The 16,640-nt window shown below is 38.5% G+C and overlaps 1 protein-coding gene across 1 annotated transcript; it reads right to left on the minus strand.

Annotated features, from left to right (window-relative positions):
- Nucleotides 1-7,461: 7,461 nt before the first annotated feature.
- LOC149003729 (protein trichome birefringence-like) lies at nt 7,462-10,392 on the minus strand. The gene is made up of 5 exons (XM_089138401.1): nt 9,184-10,392; nt 8,857-9,049; nt 8,561-8,754; nt 8,314-8,472; nt 7,462-8,229 (listed from the first exon to the last, which is right to left on the minus strand). Exons 1-5 carry the CDS (start codon nt 10,176-10,178, stop codon nt 7,872-7,874), a joined length of 1,899 nt encoding a protein of 632 aa, XP_088994527.1. The 5' UTR covers nt 10,179-10,392; the 3' UTR covers nt 7,462-7,871.
- Nucleotides 10,393-16,640: the final 6,248 nt, after the last annotated feature.

Consider the following 16,640-nt stretch of genomic DNA (forward strand, 5'->3'; position numbering starts at 1 on the left):
TACAAACACTCATTATCAATAACAAGTAAACCGTGAGGGAATTGAAAGATCATTGAGAGAGTTTGGATCTTCTCCCTTGATGTGTAGAGATTTGTGTTCCTCTAACATTTCATACGTTAAGAGTTTTATTTTTTTTTTATTTTTTTTCCAATGATAAGGATAAAATAATGTTGAACTGGGTTCGACCACAGTTGGACCGATGACTTTGATAAGGACTGGTTCAAAGGTTGAACCATCAAGTGATGTGAGGAAGAAGGAATCCAACGGTTATTAAAAGAAATGTGTTCCTGTGGAATTCGAGATACATGATTGTGTTATACGAGAAAACTGTAACCATCTCTAAAAGGGGCGGAAAAACCATACGATTTAAAACGGATAAATCCAATGATCAAGAATAGCAGATAACCATATATAAACTAAATGTTTATACACAGTGAAGGTATCTGAATCATTTTTTTCTATTAGCATTATTCAATTAAACTCTACAACTAACCAGAGCTCTGTGGTGATTCATTGCTTAACTTTCAGAAGTGGCTTCTCGACCTTAGAGTCGACCAAGTCTAACCTTGTTTTACAGGCAAGAGGAACGCGAGGGCTAAAGAGTTTCTGGTGCGAAATGCATGCATGGTTTTAAGAAGGTCTGTCTAGAACCTGGTACGCGGAGTAAAGAAGGTGGGGGCAATCTCGTGATTTCATTCACTCACTCATTGTATAATTGTCGTTTGACATAAATGCGGAATGAGGGCGGAGTAAATGAGGTCCAAAATCCAAACACCCACAACTTCAATTTTTCAATTTTTTTTTTCTTTTTTCCCCCTCCTCGTTGCGGGTACGGCGTGCGCCAGGTGCGCATTGTTGAGTTGTGGGGCCCGGGGTGGTGGAGGTAAGTCACGTGATAGGAGGAGCCCGAGGAGGATGAAGACATTCCAATTTTGAAAGAGATCAAGTGCCCCCAACCCAGATAATACTGACCTGGGGAGAGAGAAGAGAGAGATGGGCCCGGGTTGGGTTGGGCCAGTGGGCTGGTGGAGAGACATCCACAAGAACAATGATAGGATTTTGCGGCGGAGAGAGACAACATATCCGGAGTCAGCAGCAGAACCAATCATATTGTGGCCGCGCTTTGTCCCCCCAAGGCGGCCCATCTCTTTCTTTCCTTCCTCCTCCAATACTCGTGTCGTGGACCCCACACCCTCACAGACATGATGAGAAGAATCCCACAATTATTAGGGGCTGACTCAAAAATCAGGTTTTCTCATTATCTTCTCTTTCCTCCACCCGAAATCACTGCCTTACATTATTTCCCACAAAAAAAAAAATTTTATATATATATATATATTTGTTATACTAATGATAAAGAAATATAACTTTCTTTTTTAACATATTTTGACAAAAAAAATTAGCTAGTTTGAAAATTAATATGAGAATCTCCTTCAATTTCGGTCAAAGTTCCTGAATGAAAGACCCTAAATTTCCTCGTTGTATAAAGATTAGTTAACTTGATTATCATCTCTTCCCACATGATTAAAATGAACATGTGCTCTAGAGACAAGTCGATGTTGAATTCCTTTAGTTATCTTACTAAACCTTCCTCGCTTTTTATAACCAAAGAGACTATTTGCTGGGAGTCGAACTCAACTTGGACTAGCCAAGCTCCCAGATTTAATGCTAGTGACAAACCTTCTTGGATTTCCAATAATTTTGCTTCAAGAGCTTCACAAAGAAAAATCCTTTTAAAGAAACTGTCTCTAAAATTACGATATCCATCTCTAATGAGTCCATTCAGGTTGAAAAAATGTTGTCGACTGTTACTGCAGCATCGGTGTTACATTTAAACCAGCCCTTTCAAGTGGATTTCCACCCTATAACGTGTTTCAATTGCATGGGTTTTTAAAAAAGTGATCAAGACTTCTTGGGTTTATAATATGATTTACAAGTAGGTCATATTATAGAGTTACAAATATTACACATGTTGAAAAGGTAAATAGAGACTTCTTGGGTTTATTATATGAACAAGAACCTTACTATAATGTTAAAAAAGTTTTGTTCACCACATAAGTATAGAAGATTTGAATACTAAAACCAATCATAAAAAAGAAAAAAAATATTACAAAACGTCTTATTAATTTCTACAAAAAATTAATTTATCAACATCAAGATTGTCAACAATTTAAGTAAAAAATATAACTTCAAAGTATCAAATGTATGTAATCCTTAAAGTGAACAGGTTGCCCTATTTTCTTTTCACATGATTATTGTTTTTCAAGTATCATTTATATTTTCTTTTCACTTTGTCCCTTTGTCTACAAATGACAAAATGAATTATAAAATCAAGTATAATATCACAACTAGTTTAGATGTTATCTCCAATATAGACCGATCAAATTCATCTATAATCATCCATTGAGTCATCTCCTGCTGTTTGTTGAGAGGTTGTTCACCAATTAATTACTTAGGATTGTTATGTTACGTCGATGATGACTTTATAATCTTAAACCATGGACTTCATAAACATGTTTTTGAAGATTTGATTCAATATTATTTTTACATGTTCATATCTTCATGTCATCTAGTCTAAATCTACTTCCATTAATATAAGATTTTGGTACTTTTTTGGATGTATCTAAGGCTGCAATGGTCAAAGAAAAATGATATAATTGCTTGCGAACCATCTCATAGGATTGCTTAAGAATATGATTCACCACTGGTTATTGAAAATTATTATTTTTAAGTATAAGAAACTCATCAAAACCAAAAATAAATCTCTTGGGAGAGTAAAATCAAAGTGACAAAGAAATGCCCCTCTCAATCAAATTAAATATGATATTCAACCTTGTGAGAATCCATATTTGATTGATGAACAAGTTTTAGAAACACTGGGATGACAATAATTTATATAAGTCACGAGATTAATATTTTAATTCCCTAAAAGAGCTCCTTTTAGAAGTCAAATTTCATCATAAAAATGTCAGCATCACTTGGATTTTCATTATTTACAAGTTGTTCCCTCTATCATGATTTTGTTGATTGCATATTAGATTATTCCATTAATAGAGAAGCGTGCCTCGTGGACATTACCCACAAAACATGAGTAAGATCATAGATATATCTTTTAATATATTTGTTGGTACTGAATTTATCAGAACTGTAAACCACAATTCACACCAATTGGTTCAGATCTGGTTCAATCTGATGGGAGATATATTCACACCTGTAAGATAACCGAAGAGTGGTTAGAAACGGAGCCAATCAGCTAGATCAGCGTCCCGTCTCCGACAGCCAAATCAGCAAAGAACGAAAAACTGTTGTTTTAGAGCTCAAGTGAGTTCTAGACTTTTTTGAATATCGAGAGCCAGGAATTAATGGGTTTCGAGTGTATGAGAGTGTGATATATTTTGCTTATGTCTGATCTTTATTTATATATTTTCCTTACTAACTAGGCCTTGTCTGGACAGTCGATCGAATGTTATGAAATCAATGGTTGTGAATTATGATTAGATTCTTACTGGCTTATGGTCCAATCTCGTATCAAGTTGGACCGCCGGTTGGTCTAACGTTAACCAGTGATGAATAATTTATATATATACAACAATATTTATCTGTGTATTGTTGATTCTTGCAATAATGAAGGCAACATTTAATTAGACCACATTTTCTTTTCTTCCAACATTTAAGTAAGTGATGCAAGAAAAGTTGTATACGTTCACCTCTTTTTTAAATTGCCCATTGATATTATTAAATGGCAAAATAATACAATTATTATTATGTGCCTAACCCTCTCTCTCATATTGTTATTATCATAAAATATAAAATTTATTTTAATAATATCTGAAATTAAAACAGAATTATGAAACAAAAATGAAAATTAATGAGGACATTTGGCTGCAAAGAGACAAACAAACACACGCACAGGCACACGGTTCACTTCGATCCGATCCGCATGCGAGACTCGGCTGTGACTTGTGAGACCCCTAAAATTAATTAATAATTGTTTCACGGACAGCATGATTAGTCATATTGTCATGCAAACCCCAACATCATTGTCAAATATATTTAATTTAATTGCTTTTTAGGACAACATCATTGTCAATTATCATCATCTTCATCATCATCTCAACTCCTCCCCGTCAGATAGTAATAATTTATGAGCATGCTCGTGAGAGGTATATAATTATTTAAGGGAGTTGGAATTGGAATTGGAACGTAATGGGGATTGAAGAGTCAAAATTGAAGGCTTTAAGCCTTAAACTAAAAAATAATAACAACAATGATGATGTTGATGATGATGATGATTGAAGAAGGGAAGATTGGAAAGAATAAAGGAGACATGAGATGGACAAGATGTGAATGGCAACATGAGATCCTATGAAATATAATCAATCATGGATGTCCCACATCATTAAGCACCCAACCTATACACTTCAGCTTCATTTACTGAATTACTGTAGTACCATCACTTAATTACACAAATACCCTTTTCCCTTTCCATTTGGTCCTTAGATTTCTTTCATCATTTGGTGAATCAGGATTCTAGATCTTCTACTCGTTAGGATAATTAAGAGTCTCTATTCTCTTCACATTTTTTTTCATTACATATTAGGAAGTGAACCCGTTAAGGGTGCTTTATATTAACTTACTGGGAATGGGGGATGGCGACTATTACATGTACTATCAAGGAAGTCTAATGTTATTGGTAAAAAAGTGTGAAGGAAATACAAATACGTATTCTGAGAGTTTAGATCATCTCACTATAAGGATAAATGTAAGTGGTATAGATGAGAATCAAACCCAGACCAATGGGTTGAAAGACACTAGTTTTACTGTCGGACCACTCGTGTGCTTGTGGTAATTCAGTTGTGCTTCTAATACATATAATGACTTAAGTACTATTTGCTATGAAATTAAAATGGAACTTCTGCCATATAGCATAATTGAATCCAGGCCAGTCCGTTTGAAGGTGTTATCTTTACTATCCGACCATGGTTGCACCTATAGTACTTAGAATGTGCTAATAAAAAATATATTTAAATTACTTTTGCATCTCGATTTCGTATTGAAACCAAACCGCACTGTTTTTGAATACTGAAATCGTACCGTAGAGTATAAATTCTGTACAGTATGTTTTTGATTTGCATTTTTCAAATTCGGTACTTACCGAAACCATACAAAAAATTGCTGAAATCATATCGATTGACACCCTTAATTTGGATACTCACAAAATGAATTAGAAATGGAAACCTTAGTAGGTTCTACATGGACTTTACTCTTATTGTGCAGTAAAGAAACATTAGTAAAGCCCCTACATTTGAGTCCGGATCATCTCCCTCGACAGAGAGCACAATTGAATACAAATTACAAGGGGTCTTAATCCTATGTTTCCGTTTTGGAGAAATGATCGACACTCTACATTTTTTTGACAAACTTCTACCTTTTTTATTTTCTTTTTCCGAGTGGGTGCCAAGACCTCCCCGTGGGAGGGCGGATTTTTAACCGCTTGACGAACCCATCATGACGGACAAACTTCTACCTTTGAGTATGGAGAGAATCTTGATTTAAGGAGGAAGAGGTGGAGGGCTGTTTTGTCAATTGAGAAGAACCGTTTATCTTTTTTGTTGGGCTCAAGGACATGCGCATCTCCTCTTCGTGTGGGTCAATCATGATGGTATCTTTAGGAGGAAGAGCGAGCAATAATGATGGGGGAGGAGGAGGAGGAGTGCAAATCTCCCCTCCCCCCAATCCCTCCCTCCCCACCACCTGACACACACACACACAGCCCCTCAAAGCTGTTGTCTCTTTGTCAGGAGTGTTCGATGCCTCTCATCATTTCCACATATCCATCATTGAGTTTGTCATTTGAATTCAGAAAGTTGACGACTCTGCTTGTCTTCTTGTCTGGATCTGGATCATGCATCCATTTGGTTCGGTCCAACCAGTTCAGCCCCAAATCTGAACAGTGAGTTAGACCGTACTAACCCATGTCCCAGGAAGTGGTCCTCCGAAGCCGAGAGTCTGGATTCTTTATCTGTCAGGGTAGAGACCTGTGCTCCCACCACACAATACATGGGTTCTATGTTTGATTCATTTTGCCAGTATTTTAAAGTAGGTCCCACTCTATTATGTAGTAAAAAAATGTGAGAAAATGACAAACTTCTACTCTGCAGATAGAAGATTCAGAGAAATGGTGGATTAGGGAGTTGATGTGCGGAGACACCCCCTGAATCCTAACCTCATCAAACTCCTCGACAATTCAAATGGTGCCCCGCTGTTTCACTACGCACTTTGATCTTGAAAATCATGTAGTGTTCTTCTACATCATGGTTCACGGAGCCAATATCACAGATGTGAGAGAGATTAGGAAAGCAAAAACAGTCAAAATGGGCCACATGAGAGAAAGTCCACGAAAGGCCCACAATGTCAAGAAAATATAGAGTAATGTGGGCAAGAGAGCAAATATCATTATGGGCCTCAATATTTTTTAAGGGTAAACTATGGGCCAGAAGACCAGTTTAAGATGGGCTGAACTTAGCCCAGTATCCATCCATTTTTATCTTAATCAAAGCCCAAGTATGAACAACTGATGAAACCCAGATATACCAATTGGGCCAACAATGGAGTAACATTCCATAGTCCATATGCCTCACATGTCTCCTACTGATATTTCTCCTTCATTTGCGGTTTAAGCTTTCAAATTCTCATGAATTGGGCATACCACAACGACTAAAATCCAACCAACCTTAACGGCCTCACCAAACGACAAAACACCAACATGAAATTAGGTATTAACATTAGAGATTCAGTTCTCTTTCTTTTTCTAAGAGTCATGAATTCGGTAGTCACCTGTTTACCAAAAAAAAAAAAAAAAGAATTCGGTAGTCACCTGAGGTTATCCAAGACTACACAAGTCTATGTTCAGTTCCTCCCTATCTTGTGTTCATGCATATTGTTAGGTGGAAAACACCGAAAAAGGAGATGGTGATCTTGTTGTGTTCAGATCCTCTACGCGTCAGGATAGAAATCTTTGCCCCCCCATACACATCTTCATCATAATATAGAAGGCGTAGAGGATACAGACTATTGCCATTTGTCATTCATCTGAAAGCTACATCCATGGCAGAGATAATGTTTCACCATGAGGAAGAAGAAGAATAGTTATAACCCTAACCCTTTTTTCTACGCCAATTTGTGACCCCATACCCAAAACAAGTACAAAGAACCCCAACAGTTTGAAACCCACACCCAAGCATTTTAGGCATTGAAACAGACCCTAAAACATTTTACTTGATTAAGATTTTGATCTTTGCCACAACAAATCCCATTCATTACCATGCGAATAGAACACCTTTCTTTCACCAAATTTTCAAGTAACTGACCCATGCAACTAAATATTTCTGCAAAACCACAAGCTAGGAATGTAATCACCAATCATGCACCAAGAAAGAGGGGGAAAAATCCAATCCAAATGAACATGAAGGATTTGATGCACTGCTATTTTTTCTTTCTTCTTTTATTTAAAAATATATATAAAGTGAAATTGAGATTGTACAATATTTAAGCCTGTTTTAGGCTCAAAGAACATTGTATATATATAATGGGGGAGAGAGAGAAAAAGAGAGACCCCCCTTGTCCTTCCTATGAATACAAACAATATTGTTACAGCTCAAACCCCCCTGGCTCTCTTCTCTGCACTTATCACTTCGAATTAAAAACAGAAAAATGGGGACTCAACACTCTTTCTTGGATCTTCTGCTCTTTAATTATATTCTTTCCATAAATCGAAGAATGGAAAGCCATATACTATACAGAATTACAGATGCCCATTAATTTAATGCATGTTCTAGTGTCCTACAGATAAATCTATGTACCCTTCACCACTACGGTCTCTTCTGCTGTTGCTGTTGCTTCTTGTTATAATTGATCAGCAGCTGAGCGTAGAGAAGCTCATTCCATGAATCGGGCACTCCTGGGAGACACCAGTGACTGCAATCCTGGTACCTCAATGGAGATCTCCGTTCCTCATCTGATAGATTCTGTTTTCTGTATATTGAAGGGTGAGCATCTTTCCTGTAATCAGTCATTCTTGTAATATTCAAGTAGGAGACTGGTGTTTTCATCCCTTTCAATACTGATTCTAACACTGCCATCTTCTGTGGATACCCTCTCATATAAGTCTCGTTCTTGATTGGTTCAGTTTCATGGTCGCATTGCCCACCTGAATTCCACTGCCCACCACTAGACAAGGAGAAAAATCCATTTTAATTTATTGATTTTAACCACAGAATTTATACTACAGTGTTTGCCCAGGATCAAAATTACCTGAAATGAGAAGCAGAGTAGCCCCTGAAGAAAACCAGAGTTTTCTTAGGACTTACATTGGCGTCAACCCATCTTGCCCATGTTGTCAAAGCTCTCCGATATGCCTCCACAACATTCAATTCGTTATAGATATGGCTACCTTCTTGATAGTAATCCTTTCTGCAAGTTTTGAGTTTTCATTTCGGTTTTAATTCATCAGCATATGTTAAACCTATAAAGGACAGAAAGAAAGGATTTGGAAAGATACCCTCTTGAAGTCTTCTCGTGAGTCCACCAATGTCCTGTATTGAAGACGATGATATCTGCATTCTTGTATTTATCTGAGGATCTCTCCACTATGTCAAGACGAAGTGTTTCCTTCTTCGATCCATTCGTGTCTGGCATCTCCCATTCTTGAACCAGGAAAGGCGAACGAAAGAACTCCACTGAACAGTTGAAATCCTGTAAATCCATCCAAATCAAGATATACCCGATAAAGAAACTTTACTAAAACTAAAATGGCAGAAGAGAGAAGGTCTGAAATTGAGGAGAAAAACGACTTACTTTAAATAAAAAGGAGTACGAACCCTCAGTTCGAAACTCCCGTCGACCAGAAGCTTCAAAGACCTTGCTTTTATCTTGCACAGAGTTCCTAAGAATGCAAACAAGAGATTCCCACATATTTCTATTCAAGGAATCACCAACAAAAACTAGTCGTTTTCCTCTCAACAATTCAAGCATATCCTTCCCATTCAACCTGCGAATCATCCTCAACTAGATTACTCATTCCATAAATAGATCACAACTTTCTCCACAAGTAAATGGGGTTAAAGGAAAAACAAGAGATTTCATATTTGTTTTGTAATTCTTCTACTGCCATTAGAAACATACCTTGGTATGTTGCAGCCATTGGGTTGCCATCTGAGTTTCTGATACGCTCCATCAGGCCGACTGTTGAGAAAACAATTAAAGGGTTCGTCGATGTGTGGGCAAGACCCCTGTGGGTAAAGCGGATAAGAATCATCCTCTACCCATCTTCCATCAAAGATATTACAATGCATCATTGAACTCAGCAAAGTTGAATTCGATTGCTTCGCAGACGAAATCACCTGAGAAGAAGAAGAAGACCCATTGTTCCGCTTAAAAAACGAAGCAGTTGCATTCACAGAAGGCCCTCCCTCCTTAGAGACCTTAGAGGGCATACTCACACTCTGATTCCCAGCCAAAGACTCTATCTCAGTCTTACCATTCTCTGCTTTCTTCTTTTGAACGCTGCTATTATCAATGGGTTTTGTCACATTCACAGTACCATTCTTGGGCAGAGTATAGTTATGGGATTGCGACGGCGCATTCACAGACTCCGATCTCAAGGATGGTGCTCGGGAATTTGCTTTATCTGAACTCGTTTCAGTTCCGTTGTTCAGAACACCTTTTCCTTTTTCATCGACCGGTTGCGAAATTGGTGACGTGGGTTTCGCAACCTCAGTCAGATTTTCCGGAGCATGGAACTGTTTTGCGTTCATAACAGGAGGAGCCGTGATGTTACGAGTGTTAGACGAAGAGACATTGAGATACACTTGTGGAAACGGAGAGAGAAGAGTAGTAGTCCTAGTAGATTGAGAGGAATTGGGGAGGAAGTGGGATAAAAGGGAGGAGAAGTGAGATCTGTAAGGGGAATCAGAACCGGAACTGCCGAAGATGTTGGTGAACCAAGGGGACGAAGTTGCAGAAGGGTTGAAGGCAATGAAAACAGTGCAGGCGACAAAAGCGAACATTAACCCATATGCGAAAACTACAGTTCTCCTGGTTCTTAGAAAAGAGGACAAGTTCTTCAAGTCGGAGAGGAGGTTTCCACTGACGGAGGGATCTTTGGTCGCATCTGCCATGGCGGATTTCACCAGAATGTTCTTCTCCAAAACCCACCAAAATGCGCTACGAGATGATGAGCACTACGCCACTGTCAAATTAAAAGACACACAGAAGACAGTGAGGAAGAGGATAAAGCGAAAAAGGTTCCGTTTTTAAGAGAGTCTCGTGTTCGTCTAACTCTCTCTCTCTCTATCTATGCTGTACATACTACCATTATTAGCGAACCGTCGCTGAAAGTGAATTGAAGCCTGTAGTGAAGCGAAGTGAAGAAGGGGAAGAGTAATTCGTGATGTGGGGTTTCCAAAACCCCCTTGCAGTTGTTATTAATATCAAAATTGCCATTCTCCCCAATTTGAGGAGGTGCTAATAATGTTTATAGTGCCACCATTAGATTCATGGCATGTGGAATATGTGATGATATTCACGCATTGAGCACTACAGACGTCATCCGTCAAGCAAGATTAGATTAGTTGGATCTTGCTATTGGATGGTTGCGACCTAAGCAAGATTTAAAATATCCTACATATCATACGATACTAGTTGATACGTATTCAAAACAAACCAAATCATGTTTTGAACATAAAACTGAAATTTAACGAAGATTACGTGACAACCATCTAATGATTTAACACTAACACCAGAGATGCCACCACGTCATCATTAGCTTATGGCGCGTCAAAGGCAGCCATTATCCTAGGGCCTTGAATCCTTGATTAGTGGGTCATGTTTTTCCTTACATGTCGAGACACGTGGTAGAGTCTGGTCACTTTGTCCACACTCTGTACTCTGTAGTGGTAGTGGTGGAGGAACCACGTGGCACGACCTGATTCCCCTTTTCCGTCTGGTTGAATGATTGATTCATTCATTGTCGAACTAGAGTAAGCAAGCAAGGAAGGATGGCAAAAGTGTAATTTACAGAGCTATGGGCTAACCTTTCGATTATGTCCTTTCCAAATGGGGAAGTTTATGCAGTGCACTAGTGCAGTGCAATCTCATCAAATGGGTAGTTTCCGTGTGGGTCCATCCCACGGAGACCGTTTGATCTGAGTACGGATCAACTGTTCGTACTGACAGATTAATTTATAAGGTGAGGAGCAGAGAGAAGTCTCCTTCGTGTGGACTGACCTGAACCGCAGAAAAGGAATCCACCAGAATGTGAGCCACTGATCCTTTCTGCGAAAGGAAGAGAATCGGCAACCGCCAACCGGATAACCCGGTTGATCCTGTTTATCTGCTACAAGTTTTTTATTTACATTTGTTCCGTCTGTCCGTTTGTCTGTGAATATAGGTTTTAGTGAATATGTCTTGGGCTCTTCTTGCCCGTTTTTTAATTAAATATCAGTTTATCAAAAAAAGAAAAAAAAACTCCTCTCTGACTCTCTATCTCACTTTCTCTCAGCTCCTGCTCCACCGACTTCACTCGACAGTCTAAAGTCCAAAATACCCCCCGGATGATGGGTCTCTCTCTCATGAATAATGAGATCCTACCTCCCATGCTTCTTGTTGAGGGGACCAAGAACATACAATTTCAAAGAGGCATTATATACCTGCGGAATGGATCTGATACACTGCTGTACTCAACTGATTCACACATAAATGTTGCCTATTAATTCCACTCCCCCCCCCCCCCCCAACCCAACAAAAAATTTGAAGGTGGGTAGGGTCCATTCTTATCCATCCCATTTTGAACCAAAAATAAAATTTTTCCCATACAATTGCAAAATGTAAGACATACACAAGCCAAACATGACTGCGAGTATGATCACACACCCACAGGCCACAGTTAAGTGCAGTGAGTTTGCTTCTTTGTCATTTTAACCCTTGACCCCGAAACACCACCTCCTGTGTCACTGTCAAGTCAATCTCTTGTGCCTTCACAATGAAGCAAGGATGTATTTTTACTTATGCAAAGGCCCAATAAGTAACATGTATAGTGTTTCGCATTTCCCCTTCAGTGCCCATTTCGAGATGTCCCTTCTTTGTGAAGTAAACTGAGCCATGAAGGAGTGCCTTTTACCTCCCTTTACATTTCATCATCAACCTCATGCTCACGGTTGTTTGTCCAAAATTTGAACTCAATGGTTAGGAGTCGAGACAGATCTGGTTCTTTAATCTTTTGATTGGAGAGGAAAGCAACTTATGGAAAAAGCCAACTGATTGTCTCTTTAAGACTTTGATGGTCTTAATAAACAAATTTTATTTGGACTGTTTTTAAGAAATTTAGAACAAAAAAGCTAGTCACACCACAGAGACAGAGACAGAGACAGAGACAGAGTAGAAAGCAAAGGGAGGCACATGGCAGTGAGCAAGGTATCTCTTATCATCATTAAACTTCATTAAAAGAGATCAGGATTACGCTTATAACCACCGACCAGATCAAGACTTAACTGCTTTTCCTAAAGAGCAAAAAGAAGATCAACAAAAGGAAGGAACAAAATTCAGATCCATATTCCTGAATTCCTTTAGTTAATTATTATTCTTAAAGGCACTAATGACGGATGAGAAACATGGTTAAGAGCTGCTGTTTGAACCTGTGCATTTCTCTTAAGATGGGTGGTCCATGATGCCCATTAAGGGCCCCCACAGACTCACTGAACCTGAACTACACCTCCCATCTTGTTTCCTGGCCATGAGAAATCATGACCCCTGGAAGGCTGGAACCTCAAGCATGGAGAGAAAGCTCAGGCAGGTGGAAGGATTGAATTATGTTTTATTCTGGGTACAGATGAGACAATGTGAGTCCTGTGAATCATAGCAGTGAGCCTCATCATTTCATTAACTGATGCTCACAGCAGCAAGTACCTGCCATTTCACAAAAGAAGGCCTTCCACATGATAGGGTCAAACAATCTAATTATTGTTATCTTTTTTCATCCCCAGACAACATCCATATCTTCTCCCATCTTCTCTAAAATGCCCACATCACGCAAAATAATTGAAGAGAAATCTGAATCGCAAATATGGGGGGCATTACTTATCATAACTTTGATCAGGTTATAAATGTCACTTTAGCAACCCAAAGCTTCAGTCTAACTATGATCTCTTACTATCACTTTCCACATCACATCTTCTGTATCAGTAAAAAGAAAGAGAAGTTCAAATAACTCCCAATGGAAAGAGAGCAACAACTAAGAAATGTATCCCAATGTGCTTAACCAAACCCACTAAGATTCTGCATGGTGGATAATTTTTGTGCCTGCCCCCGTCCCCTACTCTTGTCTATGTCTTCTACTGTTTTCTGCTCTGCACTTGAGTTGTGAAAGGCAGTAAGAACAACATAACAGAAGCCCAGCAACAAATGTCAGACAGGAAATGAGTTAGCTTCCAGGAGTTGCATCAACTCTAAGCTACTCACATAGTTGAGGCAGAAGAAGAGCAAGCCTCGGTTTGAAACTTTCAAGGCGTTGTAACCGTTCTAGTCTGAATCTGAATCTGAATCTGAGACTATTACCAAACATCCAGGAGTTGCATCAACTCTAAGCTGCTCACCTTGTTGACGCAGAAGAAGAGCAAGCCTTGGTTTGAATCTTTCAAGGCGTTGTAACCGTTCTAGTCTGAATCTGAATCCATTACCAAACAATAGATTAAACAGTATAAAGAGGACAACTCTTTCTTGAATAGTGAATCTCATGTGACATTTGGAATCCAATCTTTGAATGCATTCTCAGCCATCAATAAAGCTCAACATTACCATGTGAACATTACACTCTATTAAGAAAGCAAGTCATCAACCTTAATTATATAGGTCAAATTGGAGGAAAACAGAGTAGCAGTCATACCCAAAATACTGTCCAGACAGTATCTGGCTCCACCCTGCTTAAAAAGTAGACTAATTTGGATGTTCTACTTCTACATAGAGAGAATTACTTATGAGTTTCATATTTTCTTTATAAAGTGACTTGCATTCCAATTTTTTTTCCACCAAATTTTACCCACTAAGGAAAAATAAAGATAGTGCAGCCACATTGTGAGCAACCTAGAGGTTCCCACTCCATTTAAGACAAGTGCACGTCAGCATCCTATTGTGTCAAATTCAAACATCAATATTTGTGGCATTTGCCATTTGTCAACATGATAAGAAAGTGCAGTTGGAAATTGTTAAGGAGGGGAACAATCAATTGTATGACGGGAGAAATTGTTGTCCAACTTCTCTGTTGCACTCGAATAAACTAGTATCCCCTTTCCTGGTCCTTGACTCCTTGTGTGATTCTACATTGTATTTAAAATATCCAACAAAATATTTTCTGCAGAAACAAATGCAGCATTGGTAACGCTGAGTTTGATTGTTCGATAGTTCCAAGTGTAGAGTAGCTTGAACAGGTAAAAGATTGATCTTCATTGCATATACCACTAAGAAGAAAGTTTATAAACCTGAGTTTCTTGAGGCAATGCATTCCTCAGCCATGATCGACCAAGTGCATATAGAGAATCACCATCTGATAGTCAGACCTGTAAAGAAATTAATAATTCATACTATGAAGTCCAACAGAGCACCAGATATAGTTTTCAGAAGATCAAAACAGTAATTTAAAGGCTTAAATTCCTATCGGATATAAAAAAATTTAAAAAACACACACACACAATCTTTAAAGGACGATAAAAAGCTGTTGGCACAAGGTTTCTGTGTAGAGTGACCAAAAAAACAACAACAGTACGAATTTAAATGGCAAAGCCTGGGCACCTCTGCTACCACTTCACTAGAGTGATCCTGGGAGATTTTGATTTCCAAAGAAAATTTGACATGAATCTCATTTGGAGTGTTTGTGGGGTTGGGGGGAGAGGGATCCTGTCACCAGTTGCTATCACAGGGAATGAAAGTATGGTCACTCTGAATATTGGGTAGAAAAGAGTTCAAAGATATGCCACACCAAATTTAGTGGCCTATCTTGGCCATGCAGCCATATTTTCCAGTGGCCCATGTTCATCAAACAAAATTGCCTGTTTAAGGCAACTAACAAAATGCCAATTTGATGTCTCTTCTAGGCTCTCGTCTCTCCCCCCGTGGCTGATTCCCCAAGGCCTAGGCTTATTGCTATTTCCAAAAAGACATGCATAATATTTGAAAAAAGAATTATCACAAAGAACATAAAGTCATTTAATCTAACAAAAGGAAAAAGCATTACAACAAAGCAGAGATAAGGCTGCGTACATCATGAATCTCCATAGACCTGGTGGTGGTGGAAGCCCCATCCGCTAGGTAGATATCCTTAAGCTTGCTGCACCTCCTTTTGTAATCATGTTTCTTCTAATCCAACTCAAGCTTACTTGGAGGTTTCAAGCTACTTCTATTTATTTTTTTAAATCAGATTTAATCATGACCTTGCATTCATTCATGAAACTGCTTCCTTTTCCAGGCGAATATCCCATGCAAAAGGAAAAATTTAAGATGGAACAAAGTTCAACATGATGTTACTGTCTAATTCATCCAATCCATCCAATCTTATGGGTACATAGGTAGGAATATTCAAAACCTTGTAGGATTATGGTATTGATGGTGTGCCCAACACAAATTGTATTCTAAGGAATTTGAAGAAGAAAAGGTAAAAGCAGGAAAATAGGACTATAAGTCTTATAAGGCTGCAGGCCACATTAAAAATTTTGGGTTTACACAGTTTGCAATCCAAGATGACAAATTATATATATCAAGATTGACCAAGATACCGCAAATGTTACAATTGCTAATAGGAACTAGCTGAAGAGAGCTTAATCTCCCATAAAGATGGCTGAATAGTTTACAGAAGGAATCATATTTTTTATCCTCTACGAGATTTTTTTTATTATTATTGAATTATATTCCAATTTATCATTCAAACGTATTCACTCATCCAAGAAAACCAAAAGAAAGTAACTCTGTTGAGGAGGAAGTTCTCTCAACAAACCCAATCAAGGAAGAGAGAAAAATAATTTCACATTTATTTTCTGTTTCTGATCAACACATATCCATCTTGTTCCCAAAGGATACAGCCTTCCTCACCCAGTGGCATATCATGGAATATCCCAAGAAACTGACGAAGTAATATTACCTATTCAAAGTACGAATCAAGTCATCCAACACATTTTTACAATATGAAAATACTGTAGAAACGATCGGAGATCATATAAAGCAACATAAATCGACCTAAATTTAAGAGAATTAACCAAGTTGAAAAAAGTTGGAGAATGGGTGCAAATTACAACTACAAACAAGAAAATAAACCTTTGGAATAGCAGGGAGCCTGTCGATAGAGCGGGGGACCGAAGCCATCTGTTGTGAACTAAAGTGTGATGACCCTGCGGGTTCCGCAGAGATAACCCAGTTTGGCGAACCTGAACCTAGGTTTGGCAAGGAAACACCATTATAGAAGGAGGGGAAAATCCGGCAACAGGGGATCCGCAGTTGTGACCAGCTGATCGGAGGATTTGGGGATGGAACCCCGACCAGACGAATTTATCACCTTAATTATTATAGAAAATGGTTCTGATACCAATGATGAATTTATA

The sequence above is a fragment of the Hakea prostrata genome, chromosome 10 (assembly GCF_041222555.1).
Source record: "Hakea prostrata isolate BN-2017 chromosome 10, UWA_Hpros_2, whole genome shotgun sequence".
Taxonomy (NCBI): Eukaryota; Viridiplantae; Streptophyta; class Magnoliopsida; order Proteales; family Proteaceae; genus Hakea; species Hakea prostrata.

Coding starts and splice junctions, on each gene's coding strand:
- LOC149003729 (XM_089138401.1), bottom strand. CDS start 10,178: ATGGCAGATGCGACCAAAGATCCCTCCGTCAGTGGAAACCTCCTCTCC. Junction 9,050..9,183: donor AATGGCTGCAACATACCAAG/GTATGTTTCTAA, acceptor GATGATTCGCAG/GTTGAATGGGAAGGATATGC. Junction 8,473..8,560: donor CACGAGAAGACTTCAAGAGG/GTATCTTTCCAA, acceptor CAAAACTTGCAG/AAAGGATTACTATCAAGAAG.